Raw genomic sequence first — 24,292 nt, forward strand, 5'->3', positions numbered from 1 at the left:
AACCCTAGCCTCCTGCTCTCTCCAGCTTCATGGCTGCCACCATTTCTGTTTGGATTTATTTATCTTCTATCATTGAAACTTTGTAACCTTGAGTGGAGGCCTAGGCCGGCAAGGGCAGGCGGAAAGCTTGGCTTCCTCCATTGCCAGGGAAACCCAAGCCTTCCTCCTGCTCTCTGTGGCCGTAGCCATCTTGGTTGGGTTTATTTGCATATTCGCTCCTGATTGGCTGGTGGGCGTGGCTTGTGGGTGTAGCGGAGTGATGGTTAATTTTAGTGTTACTCTTTTATTAGATAGGACTAGAGGCCCGGTGCATGAAATTCATGCACTTGGGTGGGGGGTCGCCTCAGCCCAGCCTGCCCCCTCTCACAGTCTGGGAGCCCTCAGGGGATGTCCTTCTGATGGCTTAGGATGTCCTAAGCTGCATTCTGGCCTCCCTCTGCGGGAGGCAACCGGGCTAATCAGAGGAAAGCGCCACCCCCATCACCCTGCTACTGCTGCCACTGCCGGCCACTGCAGCTGCTAAGGTGTTTTCATCAACATGGACTCCAGTCCCTTCACCACAAAAAAATGACAACTTTCTTTAGGCATTTTCAAAATGTCTCTTTCATAGGATATGACATTTCTTTCTTTTTTCTTTTTTATCACCTGTGGATTTGTGTGTCTGCTGCTCTGGCCCCAGCAGCCGAGCGCCACAGCCACGGTGCTGGGGCTGGGGGCCACCCCCCATGCGTGTTGTTCTCTCCGATTCTGGGGCTGGGCATGGCCGCCCTGTCTGTTGTTCTCTCAGGCTCTGGGCCCACGCCAGGCCCCTCCTCCTGAGCTGGTTGTGACCGTTACGGCATCCCGGCCTAATTTTCACATTACCTCTTTCTATATAGACTAGAGGCCCGTTGCACGATATTTGTGCAAGAATAAGCCTCCCTTCCCCTGGCTTTCCTCCCGGGCAACCGGGAGCCGCCAAGTCCCCGCTCCTGGCTGGAGCACCGCTCCTGTAGCTCTCCCCGCCCCCTCATTCCCCCTCATAGCAGGTGTCCTACCCCGCCTGGCTGCTCTGCGCCTGAATATGCAAATTAACCCTCCATTTTTGTTGGGTTAATTTGCATACTCCTGATTGGCTGTGGGTATAGCAGAGGTATGGTCAATTTACATGTTTGTCTATTATTAGGTAAGATGCTAATAATAGAGGAATATGCAAATTGTCCAGGATGCCATCACAGTAACAGTAATGACCGAACAGCAGGCTGCGTGGGGTGACTAGGCTGGCAGAGGGGTTAGTGAGGGACAACCAAATGACTGAACATCAGGCTGCATGGAGCGACCAGGCTTTCAGAGGGGTTAGTGAGGGATGGACAAATGACTGAACAACAGGCTGCATGGGGTGACCAGGCTGGCAGGGGGGCAGTTAGGGGCGATCAGGCAGGCAGGTAGGTGAGCAGTTAGGAGCCAGCAGTCCAGATTGTGAGAGGGATGTCCGGGATCAGGCCTAAACTGGCAGTTGGACATCCTCCGAGGGGTCCTGGATTGGAGAGGATGCAGACTGGGCTGGGGGGGATCCCCCTTCTCCCCCCCCCCCCGCATGAATTTTGTGCACTGAGCCTCTAGTATAGATATAAAAGCCTAAGCAACCAAAAGACTGGTCAACCATTTGCTATGACGCGCACTGACCACCAGGGGGCAGACACTCAACACAGGAGCTTCCCCTGGTGGCCAGTGTGCTCCCACAGCCAACCTCCCATGGCCAGACAACCTCCTGTGGTCCCTTCTCCTAGCTGGCTGGCCCCAATGGGCCCCGATAGAGACTGGGCAAGATGGCCCTGATCATCCCTGATCACCGGCCAGGCCAAGGGACCCCCACCCATGCTTGAATTCGTGCACTGGGCCTCTAGTTTACTATAGAAGAAAAAATGATAAGTTGAACTTTATTAAAATTAAGTACTTATGATCATATGAAAGACTATTAAAAAATTAAAAGGCATCATTCACAGTGGAGAAAATATGACACATGATTTATATTTAAAGCCTATAAAGGTCTTATATAGATCAATAGAAAGACCAGTTTTTAGATGTCATGGCAAAGCCAAATTTCTATAAAAGTTTTTAAGTGTTTGCTTTTAATTTCTATAGTAAATTCGTCTACCAGTAAGAGAGTATTTGCACACTGTGACAGATCTAAGGCTCACTGAGTAGCATTGCCTTAGTGGACATCAGTTCATATAACTCACTCAGCTTGAGTTTCATTTACTTTTTCAAATGTCAATGTACAGAATCAAAGTCTTTCCCTGTCCAGTAATTAATACAGTGCTCTTCAGTTGATTGAAATTGCAGAAAGCAGCTCTATATTATTCGCAATATTTAACTTCTGGGAAGCTGGAAATTAGGATCTTTTTTTAAAAAAAAAATATTTTATTGACTTTTTTTTTACAGAGAGGAAGAGAGAGGGAGAGAGAGTTAGAAACATCGATGAGAGAGAAACATTAATCAGCTGCCTCCTGCACACCCCCTACTGGGGATGTGCCCGCAACCAAGGTACATGCCCTTGACGGGAATCGCACCTGTGACCCTTGAGTCCGCAGGCCGATGCTCTATCCACTGAGCTAAACTGGTTAGGGCGAATTAGGATCTTTAAAAAAAAAAAAGTGTTATGTATTTGTATGGGGGAACCATGATAGCTGTGTGTAAATTTTTTAAAAACTCTTTTTTTATTGTGGTAAAGTGTACATAATAAAATTTACCACTTAAACCACCTTTAACTATTCAGATCTGTGGCATTAAGTACATTGTGCAGCCATCACCTCCATACATCTCCAGAACTTTTTTCATCTTTCCAAACTGAAATTTAGTGTGTACTAAATAGGGCTTTGTAAATTGAGACTGGCAAGGGCCTCATCACAGCATTAACTTTGTTGTTTATCTTTGACATACTTTTATTGCCTTTTTCTTTGTTCAGCTTAACTATTTATTGTTCTGTTGTACTTAGTAACCCTTGTTTTCTTATTTAGGGTACATCTCTGAAGGGTTCCTGCTTATGCAGCATGCCTTGGATAAGGCCATCATGAAATATCATAACCGCAAGATCGCACAACAGTTGTTCAAAAATGTTCATGTATTTGTTCAGAGATTTCCATACCCAACATATTATTATGATTTCTTCTATAATCTATTTATTGTTTTCGCCCCTTTAGTAATCTTATTTATCTTCATTGTGAATTATCTTACCATCATTCAGTCAGTTGTGTGGGAAAAGGAAAACCGATTAAAGGTAACTCCACTTTCTTGTGACATAGAGCTCTGTGGAAAGTGTTGGATCTTTCAGGCAAATGTTTAAAAAAAAATTTATTGAATTTATTGGGGTGACATTGTTTAATAAAATTATACAGGTTTGGGGTGTACAGTTCTATAATACATCATCTTTATGTTGTATTGTGTGCTCATCACCCCAAGTCAAGTCTCCTCCCATCATCATTTATCCCCCCATTTCCCTCTTGTACCTGTCCCACCCCCTTTCCCTTTGATAATCACCACACTGTTGTCTGTGTCTATGAGGTATTTTTTTTCCTAATCCCTTCACCCTTTTCACCTAGTACCCCTCCCCCGCAACAGCTGTCAGTCTGTTCTCAGTATCTGAGTCAGTTTCTATTTTGTTTGTTATGCTAAGTGAAATAAACCAGTCAGAGAAAGACAAGTACTATATGTGGAATCTAATGAAGAAAATAAACTTTTAGGAAAACTTTTCTGGAAGGTTGGACTATTTCTACCCACTTAGCATTGGTGGGTGGTTATGATTCAGTAGCAGACAAGAAGTGAGCACTTAAATCTTCAGGCAATTTCTTAAAACTTTGTCTTTATTTGAATTCTTGGTTTGGTGTTTAGTTTTATTTCTAGAAGACAATTTCACAAGAATATTGCAGATAGAATTTAAATGCCAAATGTTTTAAAATATACCTGGAATAAGGTAAAATACAAATAAATAATTTGGTTTGTGAAATTGTGTCTAGGTGAATTTAGATAAAATTCAACTTCAATAACTGTTTACTAATTTCTGACTTCTGAATTTTTTGATAAATCTGTGAAATTATCAATGATAAATTAACACTTTTTCTTTTGGGTCCCCAGAACATGATACACAAACATCAACCATATGGCTTAAAATACTGATTCTCTTTTATTTTAAAATTTCTCATTGAAGTATAACATGCATACACCCAGAAAGAGTGTCTAAACTACATGTACATGTCAATCTATTCAGGCTGCTGTAACAAAAATATCACAAACTAGGTAGCTTATGAATAACAGAAATTTATTTCTTACAGTTCTGGAGGCTAAAAAGTCCAAGGTCAAGGTGCCAACATATTGGTGTCTGGTGAGAACCTACTTCATGTTTCATAAGTAGCACCTTCTCATTGTGTACCCACAAAGTGGAAGAAGCAAGAACAACTCCCAGGCTTCCTTTGTAAAAACAGTATCACCTCATTACCTCTCAGAGGCCCCATTAGAGTGCCATCACATTGGAGATTTCATTTTCAACATAGGATGTTGAGGGAACACAAACATTCAAGCTATAGTAGAGTAGTTGAATGGATTCATAATAAAGAAACTATGACCACTTTATCACGACCCTGCTAAGAAATAAAACACTGCCAACAATAGAAGGCTGCTTGTGTATCCTCAAAACATTTATTATTGGTTAATTTTATCTGTGTTTGAACTTGATATAAATGTAATCGTGCACTATTTTGTGTCTCTGTGATTCATTCTGCTACATATGTAGCTGTAGTTCATTTATATTTGTTGAGTTTTATAAGTTTTAACATTCCATAGTATGACTATCACTATTTTTCTTTATTGTGTGGAGTTTGGGTATTATTAGTAATGCATCTATGAACATTTTATATATGTAGTTCTTTATTTTTTTGCGAAATGTTAGGTTATGCATATTTAGCTTTAGTAGATAACATCAAAGTTTACCAATAAAGCTCTACCAATTTGCACTTCCATTAGCAATATTTGAAAGTGTAGATTTTTCTGTATCTTTACCAACATTTGGCATTGTCAGTGTTTTCTAATTTTCAAAAGTATGGTGAATGTGTTGGCCTGAAAACTTGACCGAGTTTTCACTTTTCAGTTGTGTTTCACTCAATGGTTAATTTCTAAGTATTTTATTATTTTTTATGCTATTGTAGATGAAATCATTTTCCTAATATCCATTTCAGATTGCTCACTGGTACTGCAAAAACCGGTGTTCATCTGATTTTTGCTTATTGTCTTTGTATCCTTTTACTTTGATGAATCATTTATTAATTCTAACTTTTTTTGTGTGTGGAATCTTTATGGTTTGCTCCATACAAGATCATACCATCTACCAATACTTTTACTAATTCTTTTACAATTTGGATACCTCTTCTTTCCTAATTGCTCTGACTACAACTTGTAAAACTAGGTTGAATAGAAGCATTGAAATCTGGCATCGTTGCCTTTTTCCCAATCTTAGGTGAAAGAGTATGTTAGCTATAGTTTTTTACATATGACCTTTGTTAGGTTGAGGAGGATTCCATCTATTCCCAGTTTTTTGAGTGTTTTATCAGTTTTTCAATTTCTGCATCAATTGAGATGACAATGTGTTTTTCCCTAATTTTCTGAATGTGGTGCATTATGTTAATTAATTTTGTATGTTGAACCCTCTTACATTCCATGAATAAATTCTACTTGGTCATGCTGCACAATCCTTTTAATATGTGGCCAAATTTAGTTTGTTATTATTTTGTTGAGGGATTTTGCATCAATATTCATAAGACATATTGTTCTGTAGTTTCTTTGCCTGTGTATCTGTCTGACTTGGGTATCACAGTAATACTGGTCTCAAGGAATGAATTAGAATGTGTTCCCTCTTCCTCAGATTTTTGGAAGAGTTTGAGAAGAACTGTTGTTTATTATTCTTGAAATATCGGGTAGCATTCACCAGGTAAGCCTTCTGGTCCAGGGATGTTCTTTGTTGGAAGGTTTTGATTAGTGATTTGATCTCCTTACTAATTATTAATCTGTTCAGATTTTCTGTTTCTTCATAATTCAGTCTGGCAGGTTGTGTGTCTCTGGGAATTTATCCATTTCATCTAAGTTACCCAATTACTTGTCATACAGCCATTTATAGTGTGCTCTAAGATCCTTTTTATTTTTGCAATATTAGAAGTAACGTCCCCAATTTCATTTTTTTATTTTAATAATTTGAGTTTTTTTCTTCATTTTAGTTATTTGGCTAAAATCTTGTCAATTCTGTTGGTATTTGTGTTTACTGATTTTCTCTATTGTTTATTATCTATTTTATTTATCTACTTTGAGCTTTATTATTTTCTTCCTTCTTCTAGCTTTGGCTTTAGTTTTCTTTTTTAGTTCTCTAAGGTGTAAACTGAGGTAACTGATTTGAGACCTTCCTTTGTTAGTGTAAGCATTTATGTCTGCAAATTTCCCTCTGAGCCCTACTTTAACTGCCTCCTGTAAGTTTGTTGTGTTGTGTTTTTGTTTTGATTTATTTCAAGATATTTTCTACTTTCCATTCTGATTTTTTTGACTCATTGGTTATTTAAGATTGTGTTGCTTCCAAATATTTGAATGTTTTAGTTTTCTTTTTGTTATTGGTTTCTAGTTTTAATACATTGTCTTTAGGAAAGATACTGTTTATGATTTATCTTCTTAAATGAAGTAAAACTTATTTTGTGGCCTAGCATATTGTCTATCCTGGGGGCATGTAGGAAATATTCTGTGCACACTTGAGAAAAATCTGTAGTCTGCTGTAATTGGGTAGTGTGTTCTGTATCTGTCAGTAGGTTCAATTGATTTATAGTGTTGTTCAAGTCCTATATTTAAAAAATATATATATTTATTGATTTCAGAGAGGAAGGAAGAGATAGAAACATCAATGATGAGAGAGAATCATTGATTGACTACCTCCTGCATGTCCCCACTGAAGTCGAGCCCTCAATCCGGGCATGTGCCCTGACCAGGAATTGAACCGAGACCTCCTGATTCATAGATTGACGCTCAACCATTGAGCCATGCCAGCTGGGCGAAGTCCTCTATTTTTAAATTAATCTTCTGTCCTGTTGTTCTCTCCATTATTGAAAGTGGTATAGTGAAGTGTCCAGCTATTATTGTAGACCTACTTCTCCCTTAATTCTATAATTTTTAAAAAAATGTGTTTTATTGATTATTAGAAAGAGGGGACAGAAACATTGATGAGAGAAACCGCATGCCCCCTATTGGAGATTGAGCCTGCAACCCAGGCATATACCCTGACCAGGAATAGAACCACTTGGTTCATTGATCAACATTCAACCACTGAGCCACACTAGCCAGGCTAATCCTGTAATTTTTAATTCTTGTATTTTGGAGCTGTGCTGTTGATGCACACATGTTATAATTATTATACCTTCATGATAAACTCTTTTCAACATACAATGCCTTTCTTTATCTCCTGTAACAGTTTTGATTTAAGTGTATTTTATTTGTTATTAGTATAGCTACCCTAGCTCTCTTGGTTACCACTTGCATGGAATATCTTTTTCCATCTTTTCACTTTGACCCATTTGTGTTTTTGGATCTAAAATGAGACTCAACAATACTCTCAGCTACCTTAACCTAAGTAATGTTTATAAAATACTATACTTGATAATGGCACAATACATATTGTTTTAAAGTGCACTGATAAACTAGATACTTAAAGTTATAGAGATTAGTCTCTTATCAAAGTGGAATTGAATTACAGATTCAATAAATGCAGTACATCTAGGAAAAAGCAAATATTTGAAAGTGGACCATATGTTGTCAAAAAACAAGTCTCAAACTTAAAAGCAATGAAATAATACAAGTACATTTTAAAAATAATAATAGATGGAAAATTAAGACTCAGTAACTATGTTATCTAGCAAAACTCCAGTATTTGTGTAATTAAACAACAAACTTATAATTAATCAATAGCTCAAAGACTATGTTACAAAGAATTAGAAAATATTTCAAACTGAATAATAGTGAAAATACAACTCAAAATTGTTAATATGCAGCTAAATCTGAGCTGTAAGGGAAATTTATAGCTTTCGGTGACTATTATTAAAAATGAAGACAGGTAATCAATGATGTAATCATCTTGTTTAAGAACCTATAGAAAGCCTTTTAAAAGAAGAGGAAAGAGAAGGAAGGAAGGAAGGAAGGAAGGAAGGAAGGAAGGAAGGAAGGAAGGAAGGAAGGAAGGAAGGAAAGAAGGGACAGAAAAAGAAATAAAGTTTGGTTTTATTGAGGTATAATTGACATATAACATTATATTATTTTTAGGAGTAGAAAAATGATTCTGTATTGTATACATTGTGAAATGATCACCACCGTAAGTCTAATTAACATTCATCACCAGACATGGTTACAAAATTTTTTTGTCATCTCATGAGGATTTTTAGGATCTACTCTCTAGCAGCTTTTAAATATATAATACAGCCTGACCAGTGTGGCTCAGTAGTTGAGCATCAGCCCATGAACCAAAAGGTCACTGGTTGGATTCCTGGTCAGGGTACATACCATAGTTGTGGACTTAATCCCCAGTAGGGGGCGTGTAGGAGGCAGTTGATCCATGAAGTTTCTTATCCATGTTTCTATCTCTATTCCTCTCCCTTCCTCTCTTTAAAATATCGATAAAGACATATTAAAAAATAACAAATACATATACAAAAACAAATACATATAATACAGTATTAATCATAGCACTATGCTGTACATTACATTCCCATGACTTATTTATCTTATAATTGGAAATTGTGCCTTTTGATCCTCTTCTCTCATTTTGCCCACCCCTCTTCTCCCACTTTTGGCAGCCACCAGTATCTTTTCTATCTATGAGGTTGTTTTTGTTGTTTCTCTCTCTCTCTTTTTTTTTTTAGATTCCATATGTAGTTATCTTTCTTTGTCTGACTTATTTCACTTAGCACAATGTCTTCAAAGTCCATCAAAATTGAGTTTTACAGATTCCCTATATTGCCCCAACACATGCATATTATCCACATCCCCCACCAGGGTGGTCTATTTGTTACAACTGATGAACCTGCATTAACACATCAAAATAATTTATAGTCTGAGTTTAAATTAGCGTTCACTCGTGGCGGTGTATATTTCTTTAATGCCTCCTGGAAGAGGATGTAATTAATAGGAAGGAAATATTAATCTAAGTGGTTTATAGTTTTATTTAAGTGTTTTTTATGTCTTAACAATATCTGATTCTGGATAAATCATGCCAGAGTTTATAAGCATCATAGCATTGCCATTCTGTAATCAAGTCACTTGACATTCTGAGCTTTGATTTCTATCTCCATGAACTGGGTATGATGTTACATAACCCATTTTAGTTGTAGTGAAAAGTAAATCAGATTATGCTGTGAATGCATTTTATACAAGTACAAATTTTATACATTTGGTTTGTGTTAACTTTTCCACAGGAGTACCAGCTCATGATAGGACTCAGCAATTGGATGCTCTGGGCTGCCTATTTCTTCACGTTTCTCACTTTGTATATGGTTATCATCTCTTTGACATGCCTACTTTTCTATGTCAAGGCAAGTATCTGCAGCTCAACTTTAAGAGGGAAACAGAGACCTGGTGTGGGCCTCTTGCATTTGGGTTGCCAGGGAACGAGCGTGTGCCTGCTTCATCCCGGACAGAGTGCCTTTAAACCTACATGTGTGGAGCTTCTGTAGACAGTGACTGTTTATTCCCCATCTCCCTGAGCGCTGCCATGTTTCACCAGGACTGTTAAAATACTTACAGATGGCCGAAACCGGTTTGGCTCAGTGGATAGAGCGTCGGTCTGCGGACTGAAAGGTCCCAGGTTCGATTCCGGTCAAGGGCATGTACCTTGGTTGCGGGCACATCCCCGGTAGGGGGTTGTGCAGGAGGCAGCTGGTTGATGTTTCTAGCTCTCTATCCCTCTCCTTTTCTCTCTGTAAAAAATCAATAAAATATATTTAAAAAAAAATACTTACAGATGTTCCATCTCCATTTTTGTTTGGCTGTGACCACTGAGGGTGTGACTAATCTTGCTTCCTGGTTCTTTTGCTAGATGGAACCTGTGCCGATCATCCAGTACAGTGACCCGTCTCTTGTTTTTGTCTTTTTGCTGTGTTTTGCCATCTCCACAATACTCTTCAGCTTTATGGTCAGCACATTTTTCAATAAAGGTGAGTCTAAATCTCCTCCTGGGAAAGCTCAGTGATTAAATGAGGATCATATTTGGAAGCTCCTTCTGAACTTTAGTTGCAATCTCATTGATAGCCTCTGTTCGCTGAAAAAACAAGTACAGTATATGAATTTGAAATGATTTGAAAAGGAATGAAGACAGCATTAAAGTTAATGTAGTGTAGCATTCATGTGATAAAGGATAAACATCAAAGTAAGACCATATTTGTGTGTCTTCCTTTAGCTGCTAACTCATGCAGGGCATCTGTTTAAACATTTCTTAGGAAGGGTTGAGATTGAGATGGCTTCCGTGTACTCTGTCACAGAGACTCAAGTCTGCCCGGATCTGGTGATGATACTGTAGTGTGTGGAGGAAGAAAACAACAAAATTGCTTCACTGAAAGGAAGGGTCCTTGCACTTAATAATATATTCTTATTGTATGCTATGTATTTGAAATACAGTGTCTGCCCCATGGATCTGATATTGAATATCAATCACATGCTCAAAAATGATTTGACAGACATGCAGAGAGCAATGCAAATTAGTGGAGCATAATGTACACACGAAAAAGGATTAAAATACTCCAACTTCAGATTGAAGCTGAGGTAAACCTAAAAATGCTTGCTGTAGAGGTAGTTTTTAAACATTATTGAAGGATTGGGAGACTGGAATGGAAGTCAAGTCAAATGAGCAAGTATTCATTCATTCATTCATTCATTCATCCCTTCACTTATGCTGGCATGTTATCTAATATACAAAGGCAAATAAAAATTGTTTCCTTGCATTCTAAAACATATTTTATTGAAATCAAAGAGGAAGGGAGAGGGAGAGAGAAATAGAAACATCAATGATGAGAATCATTGATCAGCTGCCTCCTACATGCTTCCTACTAGGGATCGAGCCCACAACGCAGGCATGTGCCCTGACCAGGAATCCAACTGTGATCTCCTGGTTCATAGGTCAATGCTCAACCAGTGAGCCATGCCGGCCAGGCTGTTTCCTTGCCCTTTTGAGGGCTCACATGACCAAATAGCTCAGTACATTATCATGAGTATTATTAATTGATTGGTCCTCACAAGGCACAGGATTATACATAAAACCTACAAGCAGCCCCCCGCCAAAAAAGGGAACACCCAACCCAGGTGGTAAAGAAGTAATATGTCAAAGTGAGGCAGAATCTTTTACCAAAGAGTAAAATAAGTAGAGAACAAATACTAATGTTTTCTATTTGGAACAACCTAGATATTCTGAACATTTTGTGTGTGTGCTGGCACCTGTGAGTAAGCATGTCACTCTGTACACAATGGGGTTGCTGTGTCACAGTGTTTGTGAATGTCCTAACTGACCTGAGGAAGGAGAGGAACGTTCCTGTTGCTCTGCATACTTTCCAAAGTTTAGTGCTGTCAAACTTTCATTTGTGCTGCCCTAGAAATACAAATGTAACCTTATGGCAATTTTAAAATTTATTTTAAAAATTTTATTATTACAGTTGATATTCAACATTATTTTATTTTATTTTCAGGTGTCTAGCATAATGGCTAGACAATCATATACCTTACACAGTGTTCCCTTGATATTTCTAGTAACCACCTGTCACCATATGTAGGTCTGACCATATTATTGACTATTGACCATATTATTGACTATATCCCTTCTACACCCCATGACTGTTGTGTAACTACCAATTTGTACTTCTTAACCCCTTCATCCTTGTTACCCAGACCCCCACCTCCTCTCCTCTCTGGCAACCGTCAGTTTGTTTTCTTTATGAGTCTGTTTCCATTTTAGTTTTTATGTTGTTGTTTTGTTTTGTTTTTAGATTCAAATGTAATTGAAATTATATGGCATTTGTCTTTCTTAATCTGGCATATTTCACTTAGCATAATCTCTCCAGATCAATCATGCTGTTGAAACTGGTAACATTTCATTATTTTTAATGGTTGAGTAATATCCCATTGTGTATATGTGCCAGCACTTTATCCACTCATCTATTGATGAGCACTTGGGGTTGTTTGATATCTTGGCTATTGTACGTAACACTGCAATGAAAATAGAGCTGCATATATCTTTTCAAATTAGTTTTTTGGGTTTCTTTGGGTATTTACCCAGAAGTATAATTGCTACATAATAAGGCAGTTCCATTTTAAATTTTTTGAGGAAACTCCATACTGTTCTCCATAGTGGCTGCACCGTCTACATTCCCACCAGCAGTGCAACAGGGTTCCCTTTTCTCTACCTCCTCACCAGCACTTGTTTGTTGATTTAGTGATGATAGCCATTCTGACAGATGTGAGGGGTCATCTCATTGTGGTTTTAATTTACATCTCTCTGATGATTAGTGGTGTCGAGCATCTTGTCATATGTCTAGTGGCCACCTGCATGTCCTTTTTGGAGAAGTGTCTGTTCAGGTCCTTTGCCATTTTTTAATTGGAATGTGTGTTTTTTGGCATTGAGTTGTGTAAGTTCTTTTAAAATTTTGGGTATTAACTCCTTATTAAATGTATCATTCATGACTATGTTCTCCTATTCAGTAAGTTGTCTTTTTGTTTTGTTGATGGTTTCCTTTGCTGTGCAAAAACTTTTAAATTTTATTTTTTTCCATCACCATTTATCCCCTCTATGCCCTCTTCCACACACCCCTCACCCCCACAATTATCACACTGTTCTCCATGTCCTTGTGTTCTCTCTTTTTTTCTCAATCTCTCTCCCTTTCTCCCCTAGTGCCCTGTCCCCAACCAGGGCTGTCTGCCTGCACTCCATCTATGAGTCTGTCTCTATTTTGCTTGTTTGTTTGATTCCACAGGTGAGTGAGATCATATGGTATTGTGTTTCTCTGACTGGCTTATTTCACTCAACATGATGCTCTGCTGGCCCTTGAAGCATTGTCCCATACACCAAACAACAACACACACTTTCTAGTTTGATGTAGTCCAATTTGCTTATTTTTTGTTTGTTTCCATTGCCCGAAAAAAATATTGCTACAAGAAATGCCTGAGATTTTATTGCTTATGTTTTCTTCGAAAATTGTTATGGTTTTGTTACAGAAAACTGGAGTTGAACCAAGCAATGCTTAGAGAGATGGAGTTACATTTATTATTATTATTATTATTATTATTATTATTATTACGCACAGGCCCAGAGGAAAATGTCTCTCAAATTCTGGGCCCCCACATGGAGGAACTTGCCCTATTTAAATGTTTTTACCTTCTTTGTCTTCCAAATAAGGTGTGTTTCCGGCCCCCTTTGCAAGTTCTTAAAGAGCCCATATGTGCTGGGCCTTGAGACCTCAACCAAAGGCCTGGCCTGGTGCCGGCACTGACAATTTCGTCCAGGGAAGGTTTAATGGCCTCTCTGAAGTGGGAGTAGTCTTATTTTCCTTATTATTTAAGCAAGCAAGCATTAACAGAAGCCAAATAGCAGGGTTAAAATTTCAAACAGCAGTTTTTATAATAAGATGGATGCTTCAGTTTCAAGTCTTACATTAAGTCTTTAATCCATTTTGAGTTTTTTATGTATGGTGCAGAAGGTAGTCTAGTTTTATTTTTTGGTCAATTATCTATACAATTTTCTTAGTGCCATTTATTGAATAGACCGTCTTTACCCCATTGTATATTTTTGCCTCCTTTGTCTAGTATTAATTGACCATAAAGGTGTGGGCTTATTTCTGGTCTCTCTAGTGTGTTCCATTAGTCTATATGTATGTTTTTATGCCAGCACATGCTGCTTTGATTACTATATCCTGGTAGTATAGTTTGATAATCAGATCGCTGATCCCTCCAACTTTGTTCTTCTTTTTCAAGATTGCTGTGGCTATTCAGGGTCTTTAGCAGTTCCATATAAATTTTTGAAATACTTTTTCTAGTTCTGAGAAATAAAACATTGGTATTTTGATAGGAATTGTGTTGAATCTGTAGATTGCTTTGGGTAGTATGGACATTTAAACAATGTTAATATTTCCTATCAATAAGCATGCTACACAGCTCCATTTTTTTTTTGTATCTTCTTCAATTTCTTTTTTCAATGTTTTATAACTTTCTAAATATAGGACTTTTACCTTCTTGGTTATAATTATTCCTAGGTATTTTATTTTTCTGATGCAATTATAAATGGTATTGTTTATTCTTAGGTTCTCTTTCTGGTAGTTCAATATTGGTGTGTAAAAATGCAACCAACCCTAGCCAGTTTGGCTCGGTGGATAGAGTGTCGACCTGCAGACTGAAGCGTCCCAGGTTCAATTCTGGTCAAGGGCACATGCCCAGGTTGTGGGCTTGACCCCCCAGTAGGGGGCATGCAGGAGGCAGCCAATCAACGATTCTCTCTCATCATTGATGTTTCTGTCTCTCCCTCTCCCTTCCTCTCTAAAATAAATAATAAATACTCTCTAATAAAAGAATAATATGCAAATTAACCATCACTCCGCTACATAAGCCACTCCCACTAGCCAAGCCATGCCACCAGCCAATCAGGGCGAGTATGCAAATTAACCCCAACCAAGATGGCTACCAGAAGGGAGGCTTGGGTTTCCCCGGCAACAGAGGAAGCCAAGCTTTCCACACACACTGGCAGGCCCAGGCCTCCACTCAAGGATACAAAGTTTCAATTATAGAAGATACATCAATCCCAAGAGAAATGGCTGCCAGCCACAGAGCGAGCTGGAGGCTTGGCTCCACTCCAGGCTACAAAGTTTCAATTGTAGAAGGTAAATAAATTCCAGATACCAGGGCCTCTGCTTGGGTCGCCAGGGGTGTGGCTGGCCTGCAAACCACCACAGGCCCCTCGCCCAGGCCTCTCCACGCCCCAAGGGAACCCCACCCTGATCCAGGACACCCTTCAGGGCAAACCAGCTGGTTCCCACCTGTGCACCAGGCCTCTATCCTATCTAATAAAAGAGTAATATGCAGATTGACCATCACTCCAACACACAATATGGCTGCCCCCATGTGGTCAAAGATCCTGCCCCCATGTGGACACAAGATGGCCACCACAAGATGGCCAGCAGGAGAGGGCAGTTGGGAGGGACCAGGCCTGCAAGAGAAGGCAGTTGAGAGGGACCAGGCCTGCAAGGGAGGGCAGTTAGGGGTGACCAGGCCAGCAGAGGAGGGAAGTTGGGGGCAAACAGGCTGGCAGGGGAACAGTTAGACATCAATCAGGCTGGCATGGGAGTGGTTAGGGGGTGATCAGGCTGGCAGGCAGAAGCGGTTAGGGGCAATCAGGAAGGCAGGCAGGCGAGCAGTTGGGAGCCAGCAGTCCTGGATTGTGAAAGGGATGTCCGACTGCCCGTTTAGGCCCGATCCTAGTCTAAACGGGCAGTCGGACATCCCTTGAGGGGTCCCAGATTGGAGAGGGTGCAAGCTGGGCTGAGGGACACCCCTCTGCCTCCGTGCACGAATTTCATGCAGCGGGCCTCTAGTAAATAAATAAAAGTGCAACCAGCCCTGGCTGCTGTTGCCCAGGGGCTAGAGCATTGGCCTGTGCACCAAAGGGTTGCACATAGCTGGGTTGTAGGTTTGATCCCTGGTCCTGGTTGGGGTGTGTGTGTGAGAGACAACCAACAGATTTGTCTCTCTCACATAGATGTTCCTCCCTCCCTCCCTCCCTTTCTCCCTCCCTCTTTTCTTTCCATTCTCCAAAAATCAATGGAAAAAATATCCTTGGGTGAGGATTAATAAAAACAACAACTGAGTGTTCTAGTTTTTGTCTTTAAAAATCTAATAACTACAATATAAATGGTTCTCATAATTTCACCCTTCCTTACAGTAATGGACATACTAAGCTGCCAGCGGCTGGTTTCTGATATGTGGGGTGACTGTTTACTCATATATCCTTGCCTACAGCATGGGGGGTGGGGGTGGGGGGGGAGGATCACAGGGTCCGAACCAAGAGACCTTGTCATGGCTGTGGCAGCAGACGGCACCGACCATCTCCCCTGGGAGCCCTGCTGACTGGCTTTGGCCTTTTTTGTGAAGCTCTAGTGGCAGGCTCCCTTAATGCACAATGAGCCGGCTGGCTTGTGGCATGGTAAAGGCTCTGAATGCCACTTCCAGGGCCATACATGGGCTGAATCAAGAGCTGAGCCAGGCCAGGGGGGCAGTTCTAGAGAATCGGGCAGCAATAGATTTGCTGTTGGGGCAAAACGGCGATTGTGAGGAATTTAAAGGAATGTGCTGTTTTAATCTTTGTAAAACAACGAGAAGGGTTTTTTGGAATTGACTTATCCAACCTAATTTCCTGGCTACTCAGCCTGTCTGTCTGGGTTGCAGGAATTCTTTTTAATGTTTCTCCTGTTTATTTTTTGTATCTGATAGCTTGCTGCTGTATTCAATGTCTTCATCTTTGTAGATCCTGAATTCACTGTATTCCATCCTCAAGAACTACTTTCAAGGCAGATGCAAATGCAGTCCAGCAGAATGAGATTTTTTCATCTAAAACTAATCTCATAGACATGTGATGATAGAAACAGCAGTGGGGAAATGACAGGGGCAGACATAGGATGTTGGGGGCCAGCTAGAATAGTAAGATATATTAATCCTGCTCTTTTAACTGAGATTGTTTTTTTGATTAAAGAAAGCACATTTTAACCTGGCTGGGAACTCTTCCAGAAATATAGCCCATTCTCCCCATCTGGGAGCTGCCTATTATCATGGAAAACTTAACAACCTTGTTTCAAAGCCCCCAGCCCTTTGCAGATAGCCAGCCCTTCTCAGTAGTTCTCTGATGTGAAAAGGACAGCACAGTCATTTAAACTGATCTTACCTCTTTGCATTTTACAAAATTAAATAAAAATAAGAAGGCAATGCTTGTAGAACGCACAGTGCATATTGGCATGTGCCTCATTAAATTTGCCTGCTTGCTTCTGTTCAATCGCTTCTTTTGAATGTAGTGATTTTCTCTTGCATTTCTGTCTTCAGTTCTGACTTACCGAATTTCCCTGTCTCAGCACGTCAGGCTTGTCTGACATGGCTGCGGAGGGAGCAGAATAAGGTGCACCCGAGGAGTCCCAGCTGCTCAGTGACCACTGCCCCGTGCAAACTTTCTAATGGCAGAGGAGTATTCCATCGTAAACATTCACACATTGTCTTTAGCCAGCCATTTGGGGAAGGCCACCTTAAATAAAGCTTCAGTGTGTTTCCTTTCTCCACATCCTCGCCTGCTCATGTTGTTTGTTGATTTATTGATGATAGCCATTCTGGTGAGTTGATATTTCATTATGGTTTTAACTTGCATCTCTTTGATGATTAGTGATGAAGAGCGTTTTTTGTTGTTGTTGTTGTTGTTGTTGTTTTATGTCTCCTGGCCATCTGTATGTCATCTTTGGAGAAGTGTCTATTTAGGTCCTTTGCCCATTTTTTAAATTGGATTGTTTGTCTTCCGGCTGTTGAGTTGTATAAGTTCTTAGTATTTTGGAGATTAACCCTTATCAGATGTATCATTGGCAAATATGTTCTAAGCTGAAGTGGGTGTTAGGTCGCTGAAGGAGGAATCCGTGAGGCCAGAGTGGTGAGGGATTATGAATTTATTTGATCATCCACATACCAGGTGACTGAGCCTGGATGGCTCCAGCCCCCAGTGACAGGAGACAGCAGCTTTAAAGGACTTTTGGTGGGCTTTTTCTGGGCGGAGACTTCTTTATGCAGACCAGGAGGGGAGAGAATGGAATGTGGTCACCACAAGTGAAATGTGGTCTCTGCAAAGGTAATGTTATTAGTGAAATGACCTGAAAAGTCAGTTCCTGGGGTAGGAGTATCAATTCAGTTGCTCGATCAAACCTAACAGTGGGTTTTCTTTTCATTTTGTTGAGTGTTTCTTTTGCTGTGCAAAAGCTTTTTAGTTGGGAGTAGTCCTATTGTTTATTATTCCCTTTACTTCTCTTGCCCTAGGAGATATATTGGCAAAAATATTGCTTCGGGAGTTGTCTGAGGTTTTGCTACCTATGTTTTCTTCTAGGGTTTTTATGGTTTCATGACTTACATTTAAGTCTTTTATAGGTTTTCAATTTATTCTTGTGTATGGTGAAGTTGGTGGTCTAGTTGCCTTTTTTTTTTTTTTTTTTGGTATGTATCTGTCCACTTTTCCCAACACCATTTAGTATTGAAGAGACTGCCTTTAGACCATTGTATGCTCTTGTCTTCTTTGTCAAATATTAATTGACCATATAGGCATGGGTTAATTTCTGGTCTTTCTGGTCTGTTCCATTGAACGTAATACTAGAAATCCTAGCCACAGTAATCAGACAAGAAGAATAAAAGAAGGCATTAAAATTGGAAAGGAGGAATTGAAACTGTCAGTATTCATACATGACATGATATTGTACATGGAAAACCCTGAGGACTCCACTGAAAAGTTACTAGAACTAATAATTTGAGTTCATCAGAGTAGGAGGATATAAAATTAATATCCTCCAACAGTGAGTTACAGAAATAGACACTAAGAAAATAATCCCATTTACTATTACAACAAAAATAATAAGGTATTTAGGAATAAATTTAACCAAGGTGGTAATAGACCTGTACTCAGAAAACAATAGGACATTGAAGAAAGAAATTGAGGAAGATACAAATAAGTGGAAGACATACTGGGTTCATGGGTTGGAAGAATTAACATCATTAAAATGTCCATTCTACCCAAAGTAATTTATAGACTCAACACAATTCATATTAAAATACCAATAGCATTTTTCACAGAACTAGAACAAATATTCCAAAAGTTTTATATGGAACCAAAAAAAGACCCCAAGTAGCCTCAGCAAGAACAAAGTTGAAGGCATCACAATATCTGATATCAAACTATACTACAAGGCCACTGTAATAAAATAGCCCAGGACTGCGATAAGAACAGGCATATCCTACCTAATAATAGACAAATATGCAAATTGACCATACCTCTGACACACCCACAAGCCACGCCCACCATCCAATCAGAGCGAGCATGCAAATTAACCCAAACCAAGATGGCTACAGCCACAGAGAGCATGGTTTCCTAGGTAACAGAGGAAGCCAAGCTTTCTGCCTGCCCTTGCCAGGCCTAAGCCTCCACTCAAGCTACAAAGTTTCAATTATAGAAGGTAAACAAATTCAAACAATTAGCGGCAGAATGGAACTTGAGAGAGCAGGCCAGGGTTGCCGCCGGCAACAGGGGAAGCAAAGCTTTCCGCACACCCTGGCCGGGCCCACCCGCTTAAGGCTACAAAGTTTCAATTATTACCCCAACATAAACGGCTGCCGGCCTCGGAGGGAGCCCCAGGCTTGGCTCCGCTCCAGGCTACAAAGTTTCAATTGTAGAAGGAAGGGGTTGCCAGGGGGCGTGGCCGGCCTGGGTTGCCAGGGGGCGTGGCTGGCCTGCAAACCACCAAAGACCCCTCGCTCAGGCCGCCCCATACCCCAAAGGAACCCCCACCTGATCCGGGACACCCTTCAGGGCAAACCAGCTGGCCTCCACCCCTGTACCAGGCCTCTATCCTATCTAATAAAAGAGTAATATACAGATTGATCATCACTGCAACACACAATATAGCTGCCTCCATGTGGTCAAAGATCCTGCCCCCATGTGGACACAAGATGGCCACCACAAGATGGCCAGCAGGAGAGGGCAGTTGGGAGGCACCCGGCCTGCATGGGAGGGCAGTTGAGAAGGACCAGGCCTGCAAGGGAGGGCAGTTGGAGGTGATCAACCCTGCAGGAGAAGGCAGTTAGGGGTAACCAGGCTGGCAGAGGAGGGAAGTTGGGGGCAAACAGGCTGGCATCAGAGTGGTTAGGGGGTGATTAGGCTGGCATCAGAGTGGTTAGGGGGTGATTAGGCTGGCAGGCAGGCAAGCAGTTGGGAGCCAACAGTCCTGGATTGTGAGAGGGATGTCCGACTGCCTGTTTAGGCCTGATCCCAGGGATCGGGCCTAAACGGGCAGTCGGACATCCTTTGAGGGGTCCCAGATTGGAGAGGGTACAGGCTGGGCTGAGGGACAACCCCCCCTCCGTGCACGAATTTCGTGCACTGGGCCTCTTGTGTGTATATATATATATATATATATGTGTGTGTGTATATATATATATATATATATATATATATATATATATAGTAAGTCACCATTAGTCCTAAGAAGGTTAGCAATAGTGAAAAGAAAAGTGTGAGAAAAATGATAGAGCTTAGGCATGTACTGTATAAGACAGTTAAAACAAGGAATCATTTGGGGGTTTAATGGATTAAATCAATATTATTTCTAATGGGAAGATGATTACATTTTTTAACAAATCGCTTCTTGAACCACCTTTTGGAATGAATTAAGTTCTAGAACTTAATTGTATATATCTTTTGATTTCACCTTTTATTAATTCTTTGACTCAGTCATTTTTTAGTAGAATTTTATTCAATCTCAACATATTTGTGTATTCTTTCCATTTACCTTTTATATTTGATTTCTAATTTCAAAGCATTGTCATCAGAATATGCTTGGTATGATTTCACTGTTCTTAAATGGTTGAGGCTTGTTTCGTGTAACAACATATAGTCCATCCTTGAGAATGTTCCATGTGTACTAGAGAAGAATGTATAATTTGATGTTGTGGGATGAAAGGCTCTGTAAATGTCAAGTATGTTTATTTGGTCTAATGTTTTATTTAGGGCAGATATTTCTTTATTGATTTTATGTTTTGATGATCTACCTATAATTGTCAATGGCATACTTAGGTCCCCAACTGTGATTGTGTTTTGGTCTGTTTCTCCCTTTAATTCTGTTAGTAGTTGTTTTATATCTTTCATGGCTTCATGACAAGGTGCATAGATATTAAGAAGTGTTACGTCTTCTTGATGTAATATTCCTTTTACCATTATAAGATGTCCACCTTTTCTCTTGTTACCTTTGAATTTATTTGTCAGATATAAGTATGGCTACGCTTTCTTTTCTGTGAATGTTATTTGCTTGAAGAATCATTTTTTACACTTTCATTTTGAGTCTGTATTTGTCTTTGTAGCTGAAATGTGTCTCCTGAAGGTAGCAAACCATTGGGTTTGGTTTTGTTTTTATCTAAGTGTCTATTCTGTGCCTTTTTATTGGTGAATTCAGTCCATTTGCATTTAGGTTAATTGTTGATGTATGAGGATTTCCTAAGAAGCCATTTTATCTTTGTTTTGGTGTAGCTCTGTGCCGCCATCGGTTCTTTTTCTTTGTGTTTCTGACTGCTGTTTTGGTTTGCTGGTATTCCATATATATTTTTTTAATTGTGTGTCTTGGTTTTTAGGTGTGTGTGTGTGTGTGCGCGCGCGCGCGCGTGTGCGCGCGCGCGCGCGGTTATCATTAGGTTTATGTAAAAGAAAGTTTCAGGTATTCAGTAGTCCTTTTACTTTTGAATGCATCTTATCTCCATCCCCCTTTGTAAAAATCAGGCCTTTGCCCCCTCCTCTTTTTTATATTTTTATTGTCACAGATTTTACCTTTTTATGCTAAGGTTTTTGGTGAAATTACTCAGGCAGTGTGGGGCAAAGTAGTGAGTATGTGAAACACAGGGTTTATTTTGTATTATTATTTATTATTGTGTTGTTTTCCATACAAACACCTATAACCCTGCTTTTACCCTATCCTGTGGTTTGGTGATCTTTCGTTCTTTGTTTCAGGTAAAATGACCTCCATGAATATTTCCTACAATGGACATCTTCTGGTGGTAAATTCCCTCAGCTTCTGTATGTCTGGAAAAGTACTTATTTCTCCTTTATATGTAAAAGCTAACTTTGCTGGATGTATTATTTTTGGCTGGTAATTTCTATCTTTCAGTAGTTGGAATATTTTTTAAAATCTTTATTGTTGAAAGTATTACAGAGGCCCTCCTCTTCCCCCCATTAACCTCTCCCAGCCAGCTCCCATCCCCCTGCCCCAGGCCCTCACCACCCCATTGTCTGTGTTCATGGGTGATGCATATATGCATATAAGTTCATTGTTTGATCTTTTCTCACACAACCTCCTCTGCCTTCGCTCTAAGGTTCAAAAGTCTGTTCATGTTTCTGTGTCTCTGGATCTATTCTCGGTCATCAGTTTATTTCATTCATTAGATTACACATATGAGTGAGATCATGTGGTACTTATCGTTCTCTGCCTGGCTTATTTCACTCAGCATAATGCTCTCCAGGTCCATCCATGCTGTTGCAAATGGTAAAAGTTCCTTCTTTTTTACCACACGGTAGTAGTATTCCATTGTGTAGATGTACCACAGCTTTCTAATCAGCTGATGGGCACTTAGGCTGTTTCCAAATCTTAGCTGTTGTAAATTGTGCTGCTATGAACATAGGGGTGCATATTTCCTTTCTGATTGGTGTTTCTAGTTTCTTGGGATATATTCCTAGAAGTGGGATTACTGGGTCAAATGGGAGTTCCATTTTTAGTTTTTTGAGGAAACTCCATACTGTTCTCCACAGTGGCTGCACCAGTCTGCATTCCCACCAGGACTGTACTAGGGTTCCCTTTTTTCTACGACCTCGCAACACTTGTCATTTGTTGATGGCAGCCATTCTACCAGGTGTGAGGTGATATTTCTTTGTTATTTTGATTTGCATCTCTTGGATGACTAGTGATTTTGAGCATTTTTTCATGTCTTTTGGCCAAACTCTATGTCCTCTTTGGAGAAGTGTCTATTTAGGTCCTTTGCCCCCTATTTAATTGGATTGTTTGTCTCCCTTTTGTTAAGTTGTATCAGTTCCCTATAAATTTGGAGATTAAACCCTTACCTGAGATAACATTGGCAGATATGTTCTGCCAATGTTATCTCAGGTAAGGGTTTGCAGTGGCTCTGTTATTTTGTTGATTGTTTCTTTTGCTGTGTAGAAACTTTTTATTTTAATGTAGTCCTATTTGCTTATTTTCTCCTTAGTTTCCACTGTCCTAGGAAATGTATCAGTAAACATATTGGTACGAGAGATGTCCGAGATTTTGGTGCCTATGGTTTCTTCCAGGACTTTTATGGTTTCATGATTTACATTTAAGTCCTTTATCCATTTTGAGCTTATTCTTGTGTATGGTGTAAGTACTATGTTGAACAGGAATGGTGAAAGTGGGCATCCATGTCTTGTCCCTGTTTTTACTGGAAATGCTTTTAGTTTTTGCCCATTGACTATGATGTTGGCTGTAGCTTTTTCATATATGGCCTTTATTATGTTGAGATATGATCCCTCTATTCCCACTTTGCTGAGAGTTTTTATCAAAAAACGGTGTTGGATTTTGTTGAATGCTTTTTCTGTATCAGTTGATATGATCATGTGGTTTTTGTCTTGCAATCTGTTTATGTGCTGTATCACATTTATTGATTTGTGAATATTGTACCTGCCTCGATCCCTGGCTAAATCCCACTTGGTTATGTTGTATGATCTTTTTAATGTATTGGTGGATCTGATTTGTTAAAATTTTGCTGAGGATTTTAGCATCTGTGTTCATCAGGGATATTGGCCTGTAGTTCTCTTTCTTTATCGTGTCTTTATCTGGTTTTTGAATTAGGTAATGCTGGCTTCATTGAAAGGGTTTGGAAGTGTTCCTTCCTCTTGAATTTTTTCAAATAGTTTGAGAATAGGTGTTAGTTATTCTTTGAATATTTGGTAAAACTCTTCTGTGAATCTGTCTGGACCAGGGCTTTTGTTTCCTCGGAGTTTTTTATTTTATTTTTATTACTGCTTCAATTTCACCAGTAGTTATTGGCATATTCAGGTTTTCTGATTCTTTCTGATTGAGTTCTGGAAGATTGTATTTTTTTTAGGAATATGTCCATTTCATCCAGGTTGTCCCATTTGTTGGAATAAAGTCATTAATAGTATTTTTTTAAAAACTATCCTTTTGTATTTTTGTGGGGTCAGTTGTTACTTCACCGCCTTCGTTTCTGATTTTGTTTATTTGGGGCCTCTCTCTTTGTTTACTGGTGAGTCAGGCTTGTTTACAAGGTTCATCAACCTTCTTTATCCTTTCAAAGAACCAGAACCAGCTCTTGGTTTTATTGATCTTTTGTATTGTGGGTTGTTGTTTTTTCTCTATGTCATTTGTTTCCACTCTATTTATTATTTCCTTCCTTCTACTTATTCTGGGATTTTCTTGTTTTCTTTCTAATTCTTTAAATTGTAGTGTTA

General features: G+C 39.6%; 1 protein-coding gene across 1 annotated transcript in view; it reads left to right on the forward strand.

Annotated features, from left to right (window-relative positions):
- LOC307110038 (phospholipid-transporting ATPase ABCA3-like) overlaps positions 1-24,292 on the forward strand; it is a gene marked incomplete at both ends in the record, with an annotated part of 237,702 nt that overhangs the window by 33,652 nt on the left and 179,758 nt on the right. The window contains 3 exon segments of the mRNA XM_079789076.1: positions 3,000-3,259; positions 9,468-9,584; positions 10,088-10,205. Of these exon segments, the coding sequence (XP_079645202.1) occupies positions 3,000-3,259; positions 9,468-9,584; positions 10,088-10,205 (495 nt within the window).

The sequence above is a fragment of the Cnephaeus nilssonii genome (genome assembly GCF_951640355.1).
Source record: "Cnephaeus nilssonii genome assembly, chromosome: 2".
Taxonomy (NCBI): Eukaryota; Metazoa; Chordata; class Mammalia; order Chiroptera; family Vespertilionidae; genus Cnephaeus; species Cnephaeus nilssonii.